This window comes from Acipenser ruthenus, chromosome 9, assembly GCF_902713425.1.
Source record: "Acipenser ruthenus chromosome 9, fAciRut3.2 maternal haplotype, whole genome shotgun sequence".
Lineage (NCBI taxonomy): Eukaryota > Metazoa > Chordata > Actinopteri > Acipenseriformes > Acipenseridae > Acipenser > Acipenser ruthenus.
This window is the reverse complement of record NC_081197.1, coordinates 1626597-1646112: the sequence shown is the minus strand read 5'-3', so window position 1 is coordinate 1646112 and position 19516 is coordinate 1626597. Positions and strand designations below refer to the sequence as shown.

At 41.2% G+C, this 19516-nt stretch overlaps 1 protein-coding gene across 2 annotated transcripts in view; it reads left to right on the top strand.

The window, feature by feature from the left end:
* Nucleotides 1-19069, top strand: part of LOC117407539 (mitochondrial intermediate peptidase-like) — a 44317-nt gene extending 25248 nt beyond the window's left edge. Inside the window, exons 17-19 of one of the 2 annotated variants that reach the window (XM_059030651.1) lie at nucleotides 6467-6588; nucleotides 8598-8671; nucleotides 15630-19069. In XM_059030651.1, coding sequence (XP_058886634.1) covers nucleotides 6467-6588; nucleotides 8598-8671; nucleotides 15630-15727 — 294 coding nt within the window. In that variant the 3' untranslated portion in view covers nucleotides 15728-19069. Of the gene's footprint in view, nucleotides 1-4002; nucleotides 4368-6466; nucleotides 6589-8597; nucleotides 8672-15629 lie in introns of those variants that run through there. The other variant, XM_059030652.1, reaches the window with a different exon arrangement.
* The last annotated feature ends 447 nt before the right edge of the window (nucleotides 19070-19516 follow it).

Genomic DNA, 19516 nt, shown 5'->3' with positions numbered 1-19516 from the left:
TTTCCCCACTGTTTTTGGATCTGCTCGAGCACATTATCCCATATATGTGTATCTACAAGAAACAGCTTATTTGCCCGACTCCTGTTTCAAGTTTAAGGCAAAAGCTTCGATTTTGAGTGCCATCGCCCTACAGCCCCAGGAGCATGTTTTAAAGTATTTAGTGGTGTGTGTTTGAGATCGACTTAAAGCAATTTTGGGAATGATAGGAGCACAACATTTTTTGCCAATTTCCCAACAAGGAAAGTGAGAAGAAAAGCCTTTAAGCTATAATTTGAGACCACAAATAATTAAAAAAAAAAGAAAGAAAATAGTTTCTGTTTCTTGACTTCTGGTTTATGATTAAAAAAAGGGGTCTATTTAGTTGATCTAAACTGTGGCTGATTTAACTACTGCTGTTTATTAAATCATTGGGAGACTTTGACAAACCCCACGATGTTTAACTGTTTGTGTGTGCATCATTAGTGTATTGTTGTCTTTTAAAAGTATTTTGAAATCTTGCGGCTCATTTCAGCCAATCAGGTTCTGAGTAGAGTAGTCAGTATTGCACAGGTAGAAGCCCTCTCAAGGTTCTGAGTAGAGTAGTCAGTATTGCACAGGTAGAAGCCCTCTCAAGGTTCTGAGTAGAGTAGTCAGTATTGCACAGGTAGAAGCCCTCTCAAGGTTCTGAGTAGAGTAGTCAGTATTGCACAGGTAGAAGCCCTCTCAAGGTTCTGAGTAGAGTAGTCAGTATTGCACAAGTAGAAGCCCTCTCAAGGTTCCGAGTAGAGTAGTCAGTATTGCACAAGTAGAAGCCCTCTCAAAGCTAATGGGATCTTGAAACTGCTGTTAAACAACAACATATATTTGAAGCAGCCAAAGCGACCCCGACCAAAATCTACCTTAAAAACATCAGTTCGGTTTTGTCCACAGCGCTCATTAGATAATTGATGTTTACCGTGCCTTCGGCTTGAGACACCTAACTGTCACAGCTAAGTACCTAGCAGGTAATGACCACTGCACCGAACATTAAACCTGCAGGCGCCCGACCAGACTACAGGGGTCGCTGGTGCACGGTGAGCCAATTGTGCGCCACTCCCTGGGAGCACCCGTCCAAGGTCGGCAGTGGAATAGCCTGGACTCGAACCGGCAACGTCCAGGCTATAGGGCACATCTTGCACTCCACACGGAGCGCCTTTACCGGATGCTCCACTCGGGCGCCCCCCATTTTTTCTTTCTTTCTATCCCAAAAGCATGTTTGACTTCTGACCCCCCTCCCTTCTCATGTCTCATCTGGTTTCTGTGTGCAGTGGCTGCAGGTGATTTAAGAGGTGCTTAGAAAGCCCTCACTTAACCTCCAAGACTCTGAGTCCAGCGCTAGTCTGGGCCTCCAGGCATTTCAAAGCAACGTCGCTCCACTCGAGTGTGTGAATGTGGAACTCATCATGCAGCACTTCATGTTGCTTAGGCTGCCAAAGTTAAACTTTGCGCTAGCAAAGGAAATGTTTGCCTTTGTTAAACTCATTAAACTGTGGAGAAGTCCAGATGTGACTTGTCGTGGTAACACCTAAGCACTTACAGCCCAGTGCTTTATCCATTCCTTTACTCTCCTCTCCTTCTCTAAACTTCACGTCAGAGGAGCCTGATTTATAGCCCTTCTTTCCAAACAACACTTCTCTATGTCAACAGCTTGCTGCGGGATTGTATTTCATAACAGTGCCTTTTGCTAATGCATTTTGAAATATGGAATCTCTTTTGTTTTTCTTTTTTTCTGTAAATTTCTCTTGTGTTCACATTAACAAACAAAACCGATTTGTTCCGTGAAGTATTTCTTGTTACTGAAGGGCAAATTAATAATATCAGTGGTTTGAGTCCCCGGCAGATTGTCAATGGGATTTCTCCATTTAAAAAGGAGTGTATGTTTACATGGTTCTCCTCGCAGCCTGGAAGTGTTTTAAGATGAATGGAAGCTGAAGTGCTTTGTAAGCTCAGTGTGAGAGGTTCAGGAGTTTTGAATGTACAGAGTTTATTTAAACACTATTAGAAAGGGCGTTTACCCAGGGGGGCTCCTGTGAAACAGCAACATAACATGAGAAAAATAAATCGAAATGCATTTTTCTTTACAAAATAAATAACTTTGCTGAAGATTATAGAATAGAAGAGGAAATGCGCAGAGTTAATGGGGCCAGGTTTCAAAGAAATTCCACTTCAAAATAAGAATCTCAAAATGCATTCTCGAGGACTTTATCAGATGGAAGAAATCCACCAAACTATCTCAAAGGACTTGAACTGGATTGCATGGGATAACATTTGGAGAGCAGCACAGTAACAATTTGTTTATTGAGATTGAGAGATTTTTGTTGAGGTTAAAAAACAACTGGCTTTGGTAACATGATCCCAGAATAAAAAGACAGTTTGGTCTCATAATGCGTTACTCTCCTGCTTGGACCATGTAGTTCAATACTAAATATACTTGTTTTAGTGCTAGTAAATTGTTTCTTACCAACGATGTTACAAAGATGTTTTTGTTCAAGCCATATAAATAGTCATGGCTTGAATGCACAATGCAGTCACACTGACCTGCTGCTTATGAAATTCTGCTTACTTGCCAGGACCAAAACCCATGGTATTGTGGAGACCAAAAGCAGCCAAAATACAAAGTGTTTGTCTTTTAACTACAAATGTCACTGTGAAATGAAGCTATAATTGGGTGCATCTACTGTGGAATAGTCCCAACTTCTTTTTTCTTCGGTTTTTGGGGTGTGGAACTTCTAAGAAACATTTTGACAAGTTAATTTGGTGCAGTATTTTGCAATACAATTTGATTCTCATAAATAATGTAGCTGTCAGATGCCTTACAGACTTTTGTTAATTGTTTTTTTTTCTGAGAGAGAGAGTGCGAGAGAGAGAGAGAGAGAGAGAGAGAGATCCCTGGATTTGCGTATCCCTTGATGCAGAATCTGTTCATATTTAATTCTGTTGATCTAAACAATGGCAGATGTAAAGACCACAACTCTTAAAATATAAAAAAGAGGTCTAAACCTCCTGCTGTACTTACTTTCTAAAGACTAAGACTCATGTGCGCAAGCTGTTAAGAGATTCAGAAACAGTATATTTAGTTAATTATAGGTTTGGGGATCAGGGGCTCTATTGAGTCACTCTGAACAGCGGTGCCCCTGTCATGTGAATCATTTCAAAGGGTATTTCATATTTTAACATTGTTAGTTATACTCTGTGATTTGAGTATGTTTGCGTTTGCAGAATTTGTAAAAAATAAATACAAATAATAATATGTTTTCCCTGTTTGTTTTTTTTTCATAATTTTCTGCCGTGTTGATAGTTCGTTTCTAGATGGTTTTGAAACAGCTTTGTGAAAGCAGAGCTGGAAGACAGCCCCACAGCTTCACACACACAGATCTGAAGTATAAGCTGCTGTACTGTCGCTGCGTTGTGGTTTGAGAGACCTGGCCTGGAAACTTAAGAGTAAACTAATTTGCTTACTTCAGAAAAGCTTTCTCAAAAGTCTTATTTAATTTTACTAAAGTTTTCCAGGCTTTAGTTTCACTTGTCATTGGGTGTAGCCAATTTACCTGTAGTTTGTGAAGAATTAAATTTAAGACAAGCCTTTATAAAAGATTAAAGAGATTAGAGAGTTTAGAGCGGTGTGGTAAAGCATATAAAAAACATGGTTAACCATGGCGAATGCATAGTACAACCAACAGGAAAAACATGGGACGACTGCAACGTCACTGAGCACAATTACTGTGGTTAAACGTTTTACCATGTGAGATAATGACAAGCACTCATTTGAAAATGGTGAGAATATTGTTTTGAACTTTACTGGAGTAATGACGTCTTGGAAAGATTGTCTCCAGACGAGTATGCTGTGGTCTCCTCTATTGTGAAAATGATAATAATAATACTACTGTGAAAGAAAGCTGAAAGGTTACCCAAATCCCGGAGCTGCATTGACGCTGCACTTATTTATTTTAACCACAGTTTTATCTTTTCTTACTATCAAACAAGAGATTAAAGGCTTCCAGATGTATGGGGGATTATACAAGAAAACGGAACAGTCTCCAGGGAACAGGAGCATGGCTGAGCGCACTGGAAAGTAAAGCCAGTTATGTGGCATGGGACCGAATGCAGTTTACAGGAAGATCTGGGAGCCATGGGTCGGAAAGATACGGGAGTTAAGCAATCCCATGCTGGAATGATTGTGGTTTACTGGGGACTTGCAGAAGGGCCACTAGGCTGCTTTAATTGCTTTTAAATGAGATCCCACCCCCCAGTAGGGGAGAATGGTGTGCCAACAAGGGACGAGGCCTGATGGGCCCAGTGGCCTTTTCTCATTCCCAAACCTTTTTGTTCTTATGTTTTTGAAGGCATGTTTGTTTGTTTTTTTTGTTCTACGTAAATATAATTTAATAAATCAGATTATTTTTCAGATGCTGGTATTTGTCTTCTTCTTCTTCTTCTTCTTCTTCTTCTTCTTCTTCTTCTTCTTCTTCTTCTTCAATGACAGTGCCCCAATAAGGATTCCACATGGCTGTGGCACCAGTCATACACCAAGGGTTGTGTTCACAGTAAAGATATCTCATACTGTATGCTTCTGGAGTAGAACTGGATTGTCCTTTGGCATTGGCTTACACACTTCTGCTTAAAGCCACAAAACAGATCAGTGGTCATATTAGATCTGCATAAATTCAAATAACCTATACAGAGATACTGTAACTGTATTGAAATATACTGTTGTTTTTCTAGGTCGGAAGACTGAATAATCCGTGTGCTCCAAACCTGTTCTTAATTGTTTAATTGAACCAGTGAAACCTCCATCCACTCCCTAAAGTAGTTACCTATTCCATTGTACTTGTTAAACCTGGAGTGGAATGGCCCTCCAGCACCGTGATTGGATACCCCTGTCCTAAGCATTGCGGGGTCGATTGGAACAGTGTGATTCGCCATTGTTCGATAAGAAAGAGGAATTCCAAAAAGAAATAGAAATGGCTCTGCAGTGTTGAATATGAGAAAGTTACTCATCGCTGAAACACGTGTCAGGATTGCCTAAACAGGGACAGAGTCAGGTCTGATTTATATATGGCAGCTATAATGTGTGAAACAGGCAGAAACACGACCCTTAGATACAACATTGACAAAACCCCTGGGCTACGATACAGTGCACTTTATCCTTTAATGAACTGAAGGATTGTCTCTTTGAAATATCCATAGGAATCTCCTTGAATATGTAATTGGACCTTGCAGCACTGATCTTTATAGTTGTTTTACACAATGAAAAGCAGGAATAAGGTATGGGAGAACAAAGCCAAAAGGGTATTAATTCATAGGAGCCTTGCACAGAAGGTTACAGCATTGTGATTTTAGGATGATATGCCACACATACCTCTTAATAGCCCATGTCATGTCATTTTGAAATGTAAGACTTACCATAAATTAAACGTAGCCTGGGCCCCAAATGATTAGCTCGTTTTCTTGCAAGCATTGCATTACCAGTAGGAACGATCACTTGGTTTCTTACTTCTGACCCATTAATATTCACCCATTTGAAATGTCTTGTTGTTTAATAGAAAGCTCTACCTTTATCTACATTATTCTTTAATTTTGAATTGGCTGGAAAACAAAAGTGTAATTTGGACCGTCTTACAAAATAAACCAGGTAAAATAAACCAGGTACACCATTAAATTGTCTATTAAAGACAGGAGAGGATCGCTCTTCTGTGCAGTAGAATGTGTGTTATCTATTTCAGACGTCATTTCTGTATTGTCTGTGCATCCTGTCTTTTTTAACAGTTATTTATAAACTCCCAGCACAATTTCAAATCTAGAAATCTATACATACAGTATATATGCTATACATCCCCCTCAGTCACTGTGTGCACAATCGCACCATGGTAAGTTTCCTATCTATGTATCTATTTTATAATGCATATCTGTTTTTTTCGGTTTTGGCTGGGCAGCTTCTCGAAGCCCATAGAGTGCATACAAACTGCTTTAAAATTCCTGAAAATTAAAATAAAAAATCATGACCGATGGGGATGTTTTTATTTTTTTTATTTTATTATTTCACAAATTACAAATGAAGTTCCCAAAAAGCAATGACAATTCCGTACATGTACTGTAAGTAAGTAAAATGGAATAGTCACAATCTATATTTCTGCATGGTAAGTTGCTGATGTGCTTGCCCAGTAAACCAGCTTGTTTAACTATTTCGGAAGGCAGCCAAAGGCTTGTACGGATCTTATTATTGAAGGGTTTTGTAAGTAAGTACTAAGAAAGCCGTCGGTCTAGCACAGGACCTGCATGCCTGTCTAGCTGGACAAGCACTAGCAAGCAGCCTTGTGTAAGCGCTTCCTGACTCTGTCCAGCTGCTATGAAGCACAGTTGCTCACTGCAATTACCCAGAAGAATAAAGGAGGCGCTGCCTTTGAAGTGCTGTGTGTGTAACCCCTGTGTCGACCTTCTTCCCCTTCAGGCATGGCAGCTCCGGTTCAGCCACCTCATTGGATACGGTGCCAAGTACTACTCATACCTAATGTCTCGGGCTGTGGCCTCTATGGTGTGGAAACAGAGCTTCATGAAGGATCCCTTTGACAGGTAAGACTCTTTATCAAGCGCCCCCCCATCATCACATAACATGAGCAAGAAGCAATGAGAAGTCTTCATCAGTGTCATTATCAAGCACCTCCCCATCATCACATAACATGAGCAAGAAGCAACGAGAAGTCTTCATCAGTGTCTTTATCAAGCACCCCATCATCACATAACATGAGCAAGCAGCAACGAGAAGTCTTCATCAGTGTCTTTATCAAGCGCCCCCCCATCATCACATAACATGAGCAAGAAGCAATGAGAAGTCTTCATCAGTGTCATTATCAAGCACCTCCCCATCATCACATAACATGAGCAAGAAGCAACGAGAAGTCTTCATCAGTGTCTTTATCAAGCACCCCACCATCACATAACATGAGCAAGAAGCAACGAGAAGTCTTCATCAGTGTCTTTATCAAGCACCCCATCATCACATAACATGAGCAAGAAGAAACGAGAAGTCTTCATCAGTGTCTTTATCAAGTGCCCCCCCATCATCACATAACATGAGCAAGAAGCAACGAGAAGTCTTCATCAGTGTCTTTATCAAGCACCCCCCATCATCACATAAAATGAGCAAGAAGCAACGAGAAGTCTTCATCAGTGTCTTTATCAAGCACCCCATCATCACATAACATGAGCAAGAAGAAACGAGAAGTCTTCATCAGTGTCTTTATCAAGTGCCCCCCCATCATCACATAACATGAGCAAGAAGCAACAAGAAGTCTTCATCAGTGTCTTTATCAAGTGCCCCCCCATCATCACATAACATGAGCAAGAAGCAACGAGAAGTCTTTATCAGTGTCTTTATCAAGCGCCCCCCCATCACATAACATGAGCAAGAAGCAACGAGAAGTCTTTATCAAGCACCCCCCATCATCACATAACATGAGCAAGAAGCAAAGAGAAGTCTTCATCAGTGTCTTTATCAAGCGCCCCCCCATCATCACATAACATGAGCAAGAAGCAACGAGAAGTCTTCATCAGTGTCTTTATCAAGCGGCCCATCATCACATAACATGAGCAAGAAGCAACGAGAAGTCTTCATCAGTGTCATTATCAAGCACCCCCCATCATCACATAACATGAGCAAGAAGCAACGAGAAGTCTTCATCAGTGTCTTTATCAAGCGCCCCCCCATCATCACATAACATGAGCAAGAAGCAACGAGAAGTCTTTATCAAGCACCCCCCATCATCACATAACATGAGCAAGAAGCAAAGAGAAGTCTTCATCAGTGTCTTTATCAAGCGCCCCCCCATCATCACATAACATGAGCAGAAGCAACGAGAAGTCTTCATCTGTGTCTTTGTTGTAAATGCTGTGCGTGACTTTGTTACTGCAGGTGTTGTTGCCCTCACTGTTGCTGTAACGTAATGTATGCTGCAGTAAACTTGACCCAAATAATGTATTTTTTGCTTTAGGCCCGGCGCTCCCTCTATCTGACTTGCACAGGAAACAAAAAAGTGAAATACTGAAAACAGCGATTTAGTGAAGGGCCCTTTTACAGTAAAATATAGTACCTGCACAGTTTACTGTCAACATGGCCTAACCGCAGATTAATGAATCTTGAAAGATCCAGGGTGCATTGTACAGTAGTAAACAAATTTAAAAAAAAAAAAGAAGAACCAGGTGCCAGTGTGTGTGGGTTTGAAAATGAAACCAGACGGGGCAGACACGACACAACATTGCTTTCTGTTCTACTGCCTGCAAAGCATATAGGTAAATAGTATTAACCTCGGTCATGAAGAAAAACAGAGCAACGCACTTGTGACTGGTGCCTGGATAAGCTTCGCAGATTGTTTTTGTAATTCTAAAATCAGTTTTTACACGTTGCGTAAACATTATTTGAAATCAAGGAATATGAAAGCAAAACATGTTGTTTTCCCCCAGACTGTCTGTTATGTCTTCCTGCTGTTTATTTAAAGTAATATTGTAGACCAAGGAAGGCTCACGGAGGAGCTGAGCAGGTTAAGAATGCAGGTGGTGTAATATGATCTCTTTCTGCCCCGCAGGGTAATGGGAGAGCGATACCGCAGCGAGATGCTGGCACATGGTGGAGGAAAGGAACCCATGCTCATGGTTAAAGGTAGAACAACAAGAAGCTTGTCTCTTGGCTTGTCGACAGGAATGTATTTACACATGGCCTCTGTTTAGGACACCGTTGCGTTGTTATAGTTTATAATTCCGTAGCTCAACCTGTCATGTGATCAGATCAGCTCTGCTTCCATTAGCTGTCTGCCATGCGTGATCACAAACATGGCAGGAGTAAAACAAAAAAACAGAGCTGTATTAATCCATCTGTGATTAGTTTGGAAAAATAAGATGTTCTGTGGGACTAACGCAGTTGAAATAGGTCTGTTTGCTTTTACACATATTTCCTTTTTAAAGACATGCTGTGTAATGTCCAGATGTTTTTGGTGTCCGTGGAGTAGCTCAATCCCTGGTAATCCACATGACAAACCACGTTTCTCAGTTTGTTTATGTGTTCAGGGTTCTCCCCATGCCTTTTCAGCTAGGCGGGATGCCCGACTAAGCTAGCTGAAAAACCCAGAGCTGCCCGCTTTGTAGATGCTACTGTACCTTTACCGATAGCGACTGATAGCAGACTAGATCACTCGCGGACGCAAGGTGAAAAATAAGTCTTGGAACCACATGACAGCTGTGTTAAGTCTTGACACTACATTTAACCAATCAGAGAGTTGAAGGGGCGGGTTTTGTTTTAAGCACTTCGAGACGCTGAAACGGGAAAAAATGGAAATGGCTTTTTTACAGCAAGGAATTGAGTGGTATGATGTGCAAGCTCTGGCAGGAACACAAAAAAGATGGCAGAGGATCAGGGGGTGAATGGAGCAGTTAACCTGGGTATGAATTAGGATGGATTATTATTCATGATTCAAGCTGCCATTCAAGTGTGATTTATGGAATAGTAACATTTGTTCTTTACAATCACTGTACTTGTTTACAAATATATTGCACAAGCTAATCTGGGTGCAATTTCACCACGTGTAACACTGCATGACGCCTGCAGTGCAGTTATTTGGTATTACATATTTGAAGTAGTTTTACATTGAGAATCTTTCCATTGTAAATCAATAAATAAATAAAGACTATATGATAACCTTATCAGCCTGCGCTTGCACAGCTGGCAGGATTCAGTGGAATGATGGAGAGAGCGCTGGTGACTGAAGTGTGAAGCCCTTCATGTTCATGCACAGGTCGAGTGCAGCGCAGGCTTTCAACCTGCTCGTGTTCCCGTACCCCTTGGTAATGCAGTGAAGTCAGCCTCCACTAACTCTGGGACACAGTGACGTCTCAGCAGGCTTGGGGTCAGTTCCTGTTTTTCAATTTCAATTCCAATTCCTTTTAAAATCAATTTCCAATTCCAATTCCCATTCCTTCTAATAATGGTTTTCATTTGAAGCCAATTTAATTGATTAACAGCGACTTCAATTTTAGTAATTTGCTTACACTGCAAGAAGCTCATTTTATCAGAATACTGCTAGTTGCAATGATGTGTTGCACTTGATTAAAAGGGAATTGGAAATTGAATTTAAAAATGAATTGGAATTGAAGCTTCAGCCCCCTCCAACCTAATTTCCGTTTTAATGTGAGTGAGACTGCAGGTGAGTGCCCATTCATTACGCCATTCTGCAGTCATCCAGCTCTGTTATTAAATACTTCAAACAGCCTGACTGCAGAGCTAACTGCTCTCACACTGCCAGTTTTTCTAGGTACGAAAACAAGTTAGTATATTAGCCGCAGCACACGATGTACTGGCGTTTGGGGGAAAAAAAACAATAATTCAGTTAGACTTTTCTTCTTCTTCGGAAGTATTTGTACTGAGTTTTGATCTGCGTAAATATTTGCTGAAGCATAAAGCAATATGCCACTTTGAGCTTAGAGGAAATCCTAGCCTGTGTTTAATCACCCCTCCATTCATGATCACCTCAAAGCAGGGAAAATAAGCTAAACCTAAAAGCACAGCTCTGTTTGTTTACCTCAGTGACAGCTCTGCACTCCATTACCTTGGGGAAGGCGATGACCTAAGCTAGCTGGCAATCAGGAATGCCACATGAAAGCAATTCATTTGTTTTTCCTAATGATTGTGTGCAAAGGCAATTGAAGGCAAGGCGGTACCCTAATAATAGGTTTAAACAACTTCACAGAGACCCAAGAAGTTCAGAAACAACAATTAGAATAGCTCTGGGATGCAGGTAAAGAGTGGTAATTACCCAGCCTCTCCACACATCGTTCACAGCCACATCTTGTTTTAATAAGTGCTGGTGAAAAGCCAATAAGAGAAATAGCTGGGCATGGGTGGAATTTCTAGGGGAAAACAGTGAGTGCAATGTGGAATTCATGATAATTGTTTTTATTTGCAATGAAATTCCAGGGGACCACCTAAAAGTGGTCTATGACAAGTTGAGGGGGGGCTATTTTAACAATGTGTAACTGTGAAAAAAGGATATATTCATTATATATTCATATTGTATATATTCATTATTATAGTCCAGGGTGATTCGTAAACAATGCACCATAGGTACAGAGAAGATCTCAGAATATGCCCAAAATATCCTTGCTAGCGTAAATCAAAGAATGATCACGTAACGCACGAACATGTGTGTTGTTAAGAACATGTGAGCGAGGGGAGGCCATTTGGCCCATCGGTGTTCATCCTGCTCCTAGTAGCTGCTAGATCTTAAAACAAAAGGTGGGTCTTAAAGGATCCCAGTGATGCAATATCAACGTGTATGTATGTGTGTGTGTGTGTGTGTGTGTGTGTGTATATATATATATATCTGCCGGTTTGTCCTGCATAATGCACCTTTTATGGAAATAGCCTGCTGTAGTTCACGGTACAGTATGTGTAAAGATATTTATTAATAATAATAATAATAATAATAATAATAATAAACGTTATTTTATATAGCGCCCTTAAAAGCAATCGTCTCAGAGCGCTTCACAGAACAAAGATAAATTCAACCAAAACAATAACACACAGAAACAAAAACAGAAACAAGGACAAGAAATCATAAAAAAAATTTAAGCTAGATTTAAAAACACTCAAAGCTGCTGAATCCCTGATCCACAGTTTTGGGGCATAGCAACAGAAGGCCCTGTCGCCCATAGAACGCAGGCGAGCAGAAGAGACACGCAACAGTCTAAGATGGGTGGAGTGGAGGTTGCGAGTGGGTGCGTAAAAGGTTAAAAGATCTGACAAATAAAGCGGAGCCACCCCATGGAGAGCCTTGTAGGTCAGGAGAAGGATTTTAAAATTCACTCGAAACCTAACAGGCAGCCAATGCAAGGCCTCCAACACAGGTGTAATGTGATCCCCAGAGCGTGACCTGGACAGAATTCTAGCTGCAGAATTTGAACATATTGCAGTTAGTTGAGAATGCTGTGAGAGACACCAGCGAGCAGGGCGTTACAATAATCAATCCTAGAGAAAACAAACTTTATTCTTTCTCTACACCCATATATTTATCATTACTTCTGGCCGGGGGAAAAGACGGTTGTCCCACACTGTTAACACAGAAACAAGGAGACTCCTAATGGCTTCATACAGGGCAGCCCAAACAAGTCTTTCAGGGATAGTCTTTAGGTAAATGGAGCATAAAGGTGTGGCGTAAAACAGAACAACAAACATTTTCAGCAGGATATATTGAAAGAATCAGATACGCCCATGCTTTGATATATTCCTTTGATGAAAAACAGATTACTGTCCCTTGGGCCTTAATTATGCACAACACAAGGCATTTGTTTGAATCGCACAGTAGATGGGTATCAAAGCAAGGCGTGCCGTTGCTGGCCCCATTGGAAGATAGGCGTGCTTCCAGCACACAGGAGAGCAGTGACAGTGTTTCAGCTGAGGAGTGCAATGTGAGGCTGAGTTGTTTAAACTTTCACCCAAAAACGATGTCATGACTTCCTTTGGGCTGCATTACATTTGTAATGCCTCCTCCAGGGGGATTTTATGACTGCTTTATTGCTAAGCTGTTATTAAAATATTAATCTTAAAATATGAATCCTTTCCATGGCTCCAGCCAGCAATGCGGTTTTCTACCACTGTATTTTTGCATGTTATTTTTGTAGTTTGACCATGATTTTCCTGTGGTTATCTATGTATTTCCCATAGTTTACCCTGGTTTGCCATGTTTCTGAATATGCTTTCCCATACTTCGCTATTCTGTACACTGCTTTGCCATGCTTTCTCTATGATTTGCTATGCTTTGCTATGCTTTGCTATGCAAGTATTGGCAAGTATTTTTAAATACATTGTGCAATGCTCTACAAAAATCTAATCAAGCAATAAATAAGACTGCTGGGTGGATGGAAGGGAGGTGGGGGGGGGGTGTGGATCACATGCTTTGTCTCTTTGCACCTCCTTGCCCTACTGTTTTTACACAATAAGTCTAATTTCTAATTTCTTCCCGTCTTCTAATGAATTCAAACCACACTTGAAAGCGTTCTTAACTGTTGAATGTTTTGTTTTGTTTTATTTTTTGGTGGTGGTGGGGGGGGGGGGGGGGGTAGCATTCTAAAGAGCTTCCTTTGCAATAAGCTTATAATTGGCTCTCGGTGCTGGCAGTACATGCAAAGGCAGTCGCTTGCAGCAGCCTCTTTCCTCGATTGTTCACTGTTATCGGCTGGAGATCAAGCATAAGAATCTCCCAGAGGAACGGAGTGGAATATGACAGGGCACACATTGTTTATCGCCATGGCAACAGTCTGTAATCTCACTGTTTGCAGCTCCCAGCACACTGCCCTGGAAAGTAAACTTTTCATAACTGCATAGTTTTCAATCATGACCCACTTTCCAAAGTGGAGAGTCCAGAATCCAAAACTGGTCTCCAAGGTCCTTAAAAAAAAAAAAAACACGTAGATTAGCAAAACATTCTTCGACTGTGCTATGTATTTAATGATGGAAAGTGCAAGATATTGTTTATGTAATCCAAAAACAGATTGCTAACATTTTGCAATAGGTTATAAATGACAAATGCATATATTAATAAGGAAGGTGTTGAGTGGCTCTGATTTAAGAAGTCTGCAGTCTGGGTTTGGTTACACAGTCTGTTAAATATTGCAATTGACATGCCAAAGCGAGGTCCCCAATAGCTGCACACGAATAAAGGATTGGTGCAGTTTGCAGACTGTCGAGGGTTTTTAAATTAGCTTTTATAAATTAGTTTGGTAAAGAAAAGTTTGATCAGTGCACTCATTGTGCGCATGGCTTGGCCCTGGTTTTAAAGTCACCAAAAAATGCATTGTGTGCATCCCGTCAGTCGCCATCCAGACTGCCAAGCAAACATTTCAAACCACAGCCGATAGGCGGTGTGTACGTGAGCATAGCTCTCGAGCTGTCAGTGTGGAAATCGGAGGCGATTTCTGGGTTTCAGCGCAGCGAGGAACTTCAAAGCAACACCGTACAAGAGCCCCAGGCAGGGGTGCGACTGACAGCATAGTGAGATCCTCAGCTCTGATATAACAGGGACGCAATGCCAGCTTCGTACATTGCAGCCCCCGCTTGCTCAGTCTAATGGCTTTGGGAGATCCTTTATCACCGTCTCAGGAAGCTTTGGGGAAAAGGAAAAAAAAAAAGAGTCTGTTTGCCAGAAGGATTTTGTAACAAGCACCCCTACACTAAACCACCGGCGAGACTTTTCGTGCTAGGTTTATGAGGTGTGGGGTAGATGTAACTTGCAGAAAGGAGGGAAGACAGCCAGATTATTTATACTGGCAGCTGTACAAGGGGAAGTGAAATCACTTCAAAGGCAGAGTAAAGTGGAATGTTTAGACCGGTGTGTGTTTAGTTCAAGAGCTACCAGCTAGACGCTTGACACAGAAAGCTGTTCCCGGCACAGCACAGGTTATTTGTTAGTTTTTTTAAATCCCTATTAAAAGGGCACAAACTTAAAAAGAAAACCACGCTTTCTGTGGTCAATGCAGATTTCTCACCAGCCCCTTCGGGTCAAACTCTGGGCAGTTGTGTAGAGTTCAGATGTGACAGTCCTCTGCAGCTGTCATCTTCCCTGTATCTGTCACGAGCCTTGTAGGACTATGCTTGGATGGATCAGTGGGTGTCTTCAGTTGTGTATGCTGCTCCTTAAAGACATTAGACACAGTGGTCCTGGGGTCATATTCTTTGTAAAAAGTAAAGTGATCACATCTGTGCATTACAGTTAGTGCTGTAACTACTTTAGGACATGGATGGTTTAGTTGGCTGGAGCAAAGACCTGGACTAGACTAGCTAACGTTGCCCACATCAGTTATTTTATTATAGCTTTCCATATCAGCATTAATGTTTTGATTAAAACTATTCTTGCCTCTCTCTCAGTGCTTACAGTTGCTCCTAGTTTAATATTGTTTGTTTTTGATAGCGAATACCAGCAAGGTTTCCCTTCCACACACTCTTTAACAGCGTTCAGTAATTATACCTCCCTACATAAAGGTTAAATGTTGCAAAAAGAGTGGAGGTGCACAAGAGAAACTCTGTATTAAAGGTGTAATGCCCAAGGCGTTAACGTACGGGCAGATTGAATATAAATCTCTTTAAACGACAGGTCTCTATATTCTAACTTGGACGTTTTGGGTGCACAGTGCTTTATACCGCTGGTAGTACAGCGCGTGCATTTTGGTTTTGCATATGGTGTTGAGGGTATCTAGTTCTGTATAGAAACGTAAGCAGACCGTCATTTAAACTACCGGGATCATTGTGGCTCTACTGTTTATTTATCAAGTTTTTTCCCCCATGTTATTGTAATTTATTTTGTTTATTATTAATGTGGAGCAAAGGAATGGTTTAAAATTTGGGTCCTGTAATTATAGTCACAGAAGCTGCTCCAGCCCCTTATTCTAAAGCAGAATGTCGATTCGTTTTAGATGACCAGTCTCTCATGTACAATGTGTTCTCATTGAAGGCATGCATTTGTCTCTCATGTACAATGTGTTCTCATTGCAGGCATGTATTTGTCTGTCATGTACAATGTGTTCTCATTGCAGGCATGTATTAGCCTCTCATGTTCAATGTGTTCTCATTGCAGGCATGCTCCAGCAGACCCCCTCGACTGCCGAATTTGTGGATGCCTTGGTGTCGGACTTGGACCCTGATTTTGAAAGCTTCCTCATGGATTCCGAGTGAATGGATTTTCACGCACCCTTACCTTGAGCTGCCCTCCGTATCAAATGAAATCCTTAACAATCACGCATTGCCCATGGCAGGGAAGTTAGGCTTCCCACTGTCATTCAGACTGGCCAGTACTTTCCTTTTCCACAATTTAAATTCATAGAAATAATAATGATAATTTATAAGCGTTTCCCATGGAACCACCGGCATCTTTTTAAAAACGTCTGCCATAAAAAGACTATCATAATAACACTGTGCTCTGCTCTAGGACTGAGAATTGCAATTAACATGTGACTATTGTTCTACAATATTAGTGTTGCCTTGTCTGCATATGGGGGTCAAGGCAAACCTTTTCCAGTTGAGACCCTCTTAATTGATGTAAATTGGTTATTACAGCGATGGCAATACGACTCCTATTGTATAGCAGTTAGATCCATTCCTGGTCTTACTAGGAGTTTAATAAGACACACCTGAGCTGGTTACCTATATACTGTGGCTAATCAAGCTCATATTAAAACCTGTGATGGGTGGAACTGCTGTGCAACTGGAGTCATATTGCCATCCCTGTAAAAAGAAAATTACTTCAATTAAGAGGGTCTCAACTAGAAAAGAATGTTATCGCTGGCATGGACTAGTTGGCTGGGCAGTTTAGTGAAATGTTATCTGAAACCTTGTTTGCAATCTTTTCCCACATGAGATTGTGAAGTTTGTCACAAACATCCAGCCAGCCAAGTGTATGGATATTGATTTCAGAGTGACCTAACCATCTTCACACAGAGCTCATGAAAGGTGCGGCACCTCACAGCTAGCTTGTTTCTCGTGGTAGTACAGTAGCTGCAGTGTATGGATATTGATTTCAGAGTGACCTAACCGTCTTCACACAGAGCTCATGAAAGGTGCGGCACCTCACAGCTAGCTTGTTTCTCGTGGTAGTACAGTAGTTGCAGTGTATGGATATTGATTTCAGAGTGACCTAACCATCTTCACACAGAGCTCATGAAAGGTGCGGCACCTCACAGCTAGCTTGTTTCTCGTGGTAGTACAGTAGCTGCAGTGTATGGATATTGATTTCAGAGTGACCTAACCGTCTTCACACAGAGCTCATGAAAGGTGCGGCACCTCACAGCTAGCTTGTTTCTCGTGGTAGTACAGTAGCTGCAGTGCATGGATATTGATTTCAGAGTGACCTAACCATCTTCACACAGAGCTCATGAAAGGTGCGGCACCTCACAGCTAGCTTGTTTCTCGTGGTAGTACAGTAGCTGCAGTGTATGGATATTGATTTCAGAGTGACCTAACCATCTTCACACAGAGCTCATGAAAGGTGCGGCACCTCACAGGCAGCTTGTTTCTTGCACCTTGTATACGCCTCTCTTTTTTCACAGCTTGACCTGGTTTCTTTTTTTTTATGAAGTTATGGATGACATACCTACTCAGAACCATCATAACTTCAAAAGGGTCATTGTCACAAATGCTCTGTTGCTATCTTGGGGAAGCTTTATTCAATAAATTCGATGTCCAGCAGTTGGTCGTCAAGGGAAACGTGTTGGTATGAGGCCCGGATCAATAATCAAATGGCATGTATCTAAAGAAAGATGATCTCTGTTTACTCTGACCAGTATAGTGAGTGCAGACTTGGTTTCAGGCTTTGTTTGAGTTCATAGATACATATGTGTGTTTTTTTTTAAAAGCAGATGTGTTTCCATTGAAAGCCAGTAAAACTGGAAGGTATAAATCTTACCCTGCGCACTTTGTCATCGTGCGGTAGCCTGTGTTTTGACTTGTCAATAAAATATCAGATCTCTGTTTCATCTGAGATTTGACTGCAGGGGATTAAGCAGTGTGTTTTCCATATGTGAAAGCTGTCAGTTCACGATTTCTGAATATGTAGGGGTTTGCATATTCAGCGTTGTAAATCCACGTCCTGTACACTGAAATAATGTCCGACTCCCTTTCAGAGTCATTTTGATGCAAAACAGGGACCATATGAAGCATCAGGTGATGGTAATGTACAATTTGTCAGTGCAGTTCAACTAGGCCCTTACCAGCCGTGGACTCACTCCTGCAGCACATAGGGGAAGTCTCCAGTCTGCTGTTGCATTATGCATTGACCTCGGCAAAGAAGTTTTGATGACTCTGTGATGTGGAGAGTAATAGGACAACTGGCATAGGTGCAGATACCAGGACCATGTGTGTCTACTGAAAGAGTCGTGTTCACCAGACACCTGGACAGGGAGGATCGGCTCCTCTCCATACAGGACCATGTGTGTCTACTGAAAGAGTCAGGTTCAATCCAGATGGGCTAGAGGCCAGGAAGCCTGTAATCTGCATTCCTCATTCTCAAAGCTGTAAAAACCCTTGACTGGATGGGACCTGTAGCAATCTGCAGAACCCAGTGTCTTATTCAACTATTTGTTTGCTCGCCTAGCGAACCTATATCTTCAAAACACGTCTACTGCACCAATTCAGAATGCATGCTTTTTTTCCAGCATTTCAATGGATCTAGAATAGAAGCGTTCGTTCCTTCTCTCCTCACTCTTTGTCCAGACACTATAAAAATGTTAATGTGCTGAACCTTTCTGGTTCACCAGACAATAGCAGTCTGTACTTGAAACAGAAATCGCTTATTTCTGTTTCCCTTGTTTATATTATTATTATTATTATTATTATTATTATTTTATTTCTTAGCAGACGCCCTTATCCAGGGCGACTTACAATTGTTACAAGATATCACATTATTTTTACTTACAATTACCCATTTATACAGCTGGATTTTTACTGGAGCAATCTAGATAAAGTACCTTGCTCAAGGGTACAGCAGCAGTGTCCCCCACCTGGGACTGAACCCACGACCCTCCGGTCAATAGACCAGAGCCCTAACCACTGCTCCACACTGCTCCCCTGTACACTGTATACACTGATTTACAAAGCAGTGTCCCAACTTGACGCACACACATTTCTGAGCAGGCCACATTAAAGAAAAAGACAACAAATCTGTATCTGAGGAAAGGACTTTGAACACAGCTCCCAAAGGAACTTGACCTTTTTTATGTCGAGAACAAAAGACCACCAGCATTGTTATTCTGCCCTGACGGTTTCCAGATGAAATAAATACAAGGATACTCCTATAAAACAAAGCCAACTGTAAAGTAGACAGGGTTTTTGTTAAGTCTTGTTTGATTCGTTTTTGTCTTTTTTTGGATAGTAAAAAGGATATCTATTGATGTCAATGTAAATAGTTCTAGTGCCAGGTATAAACAGTATATACAGAGGCACAGCCCAGAGTATGTGTTTATTTTGAATATGTGTTTCTTGGTTACGGCTTTGAAAAAAATAAATGGCTGGAGTGTATGGATACCCAAGATCTGTTATTTGTCTTCATATACATTGTTAATTATTACAACAGCATTTCATTTCAGGGACTACAGTATTCAAGTTCAGTTGACTTTGGAGACAGTGGATTTAAAAACTGGGAACCCTTATGTGCTGATAGTATCTGTCTGTCCGCCTGTCTAGATCTGTCTCTGTCTGTAGATCTGTCTATGTTTGTTTGTCTGTCTGTCTGTCTGTAGCTCTGTCTGTCTGTAGCTCTGTCTGTCTGTAGATCTGTCTATGTTTGTCTGTCTGTCTGTCTGTCTGTAGATCTCCCTGTATGTTTGTCTGTCTGTCTGTAGATCTGTCTATGTTTGTCTGTCTGTCTGTCTGTAGATCTCCCTGTATGTTTGTCTGTAGATCTGTCTATGTTTGTCTGTCTGTCTGTCTGTAGATAAGAACATAAGAAAGTTTACAAACGAGAGGAGGCCA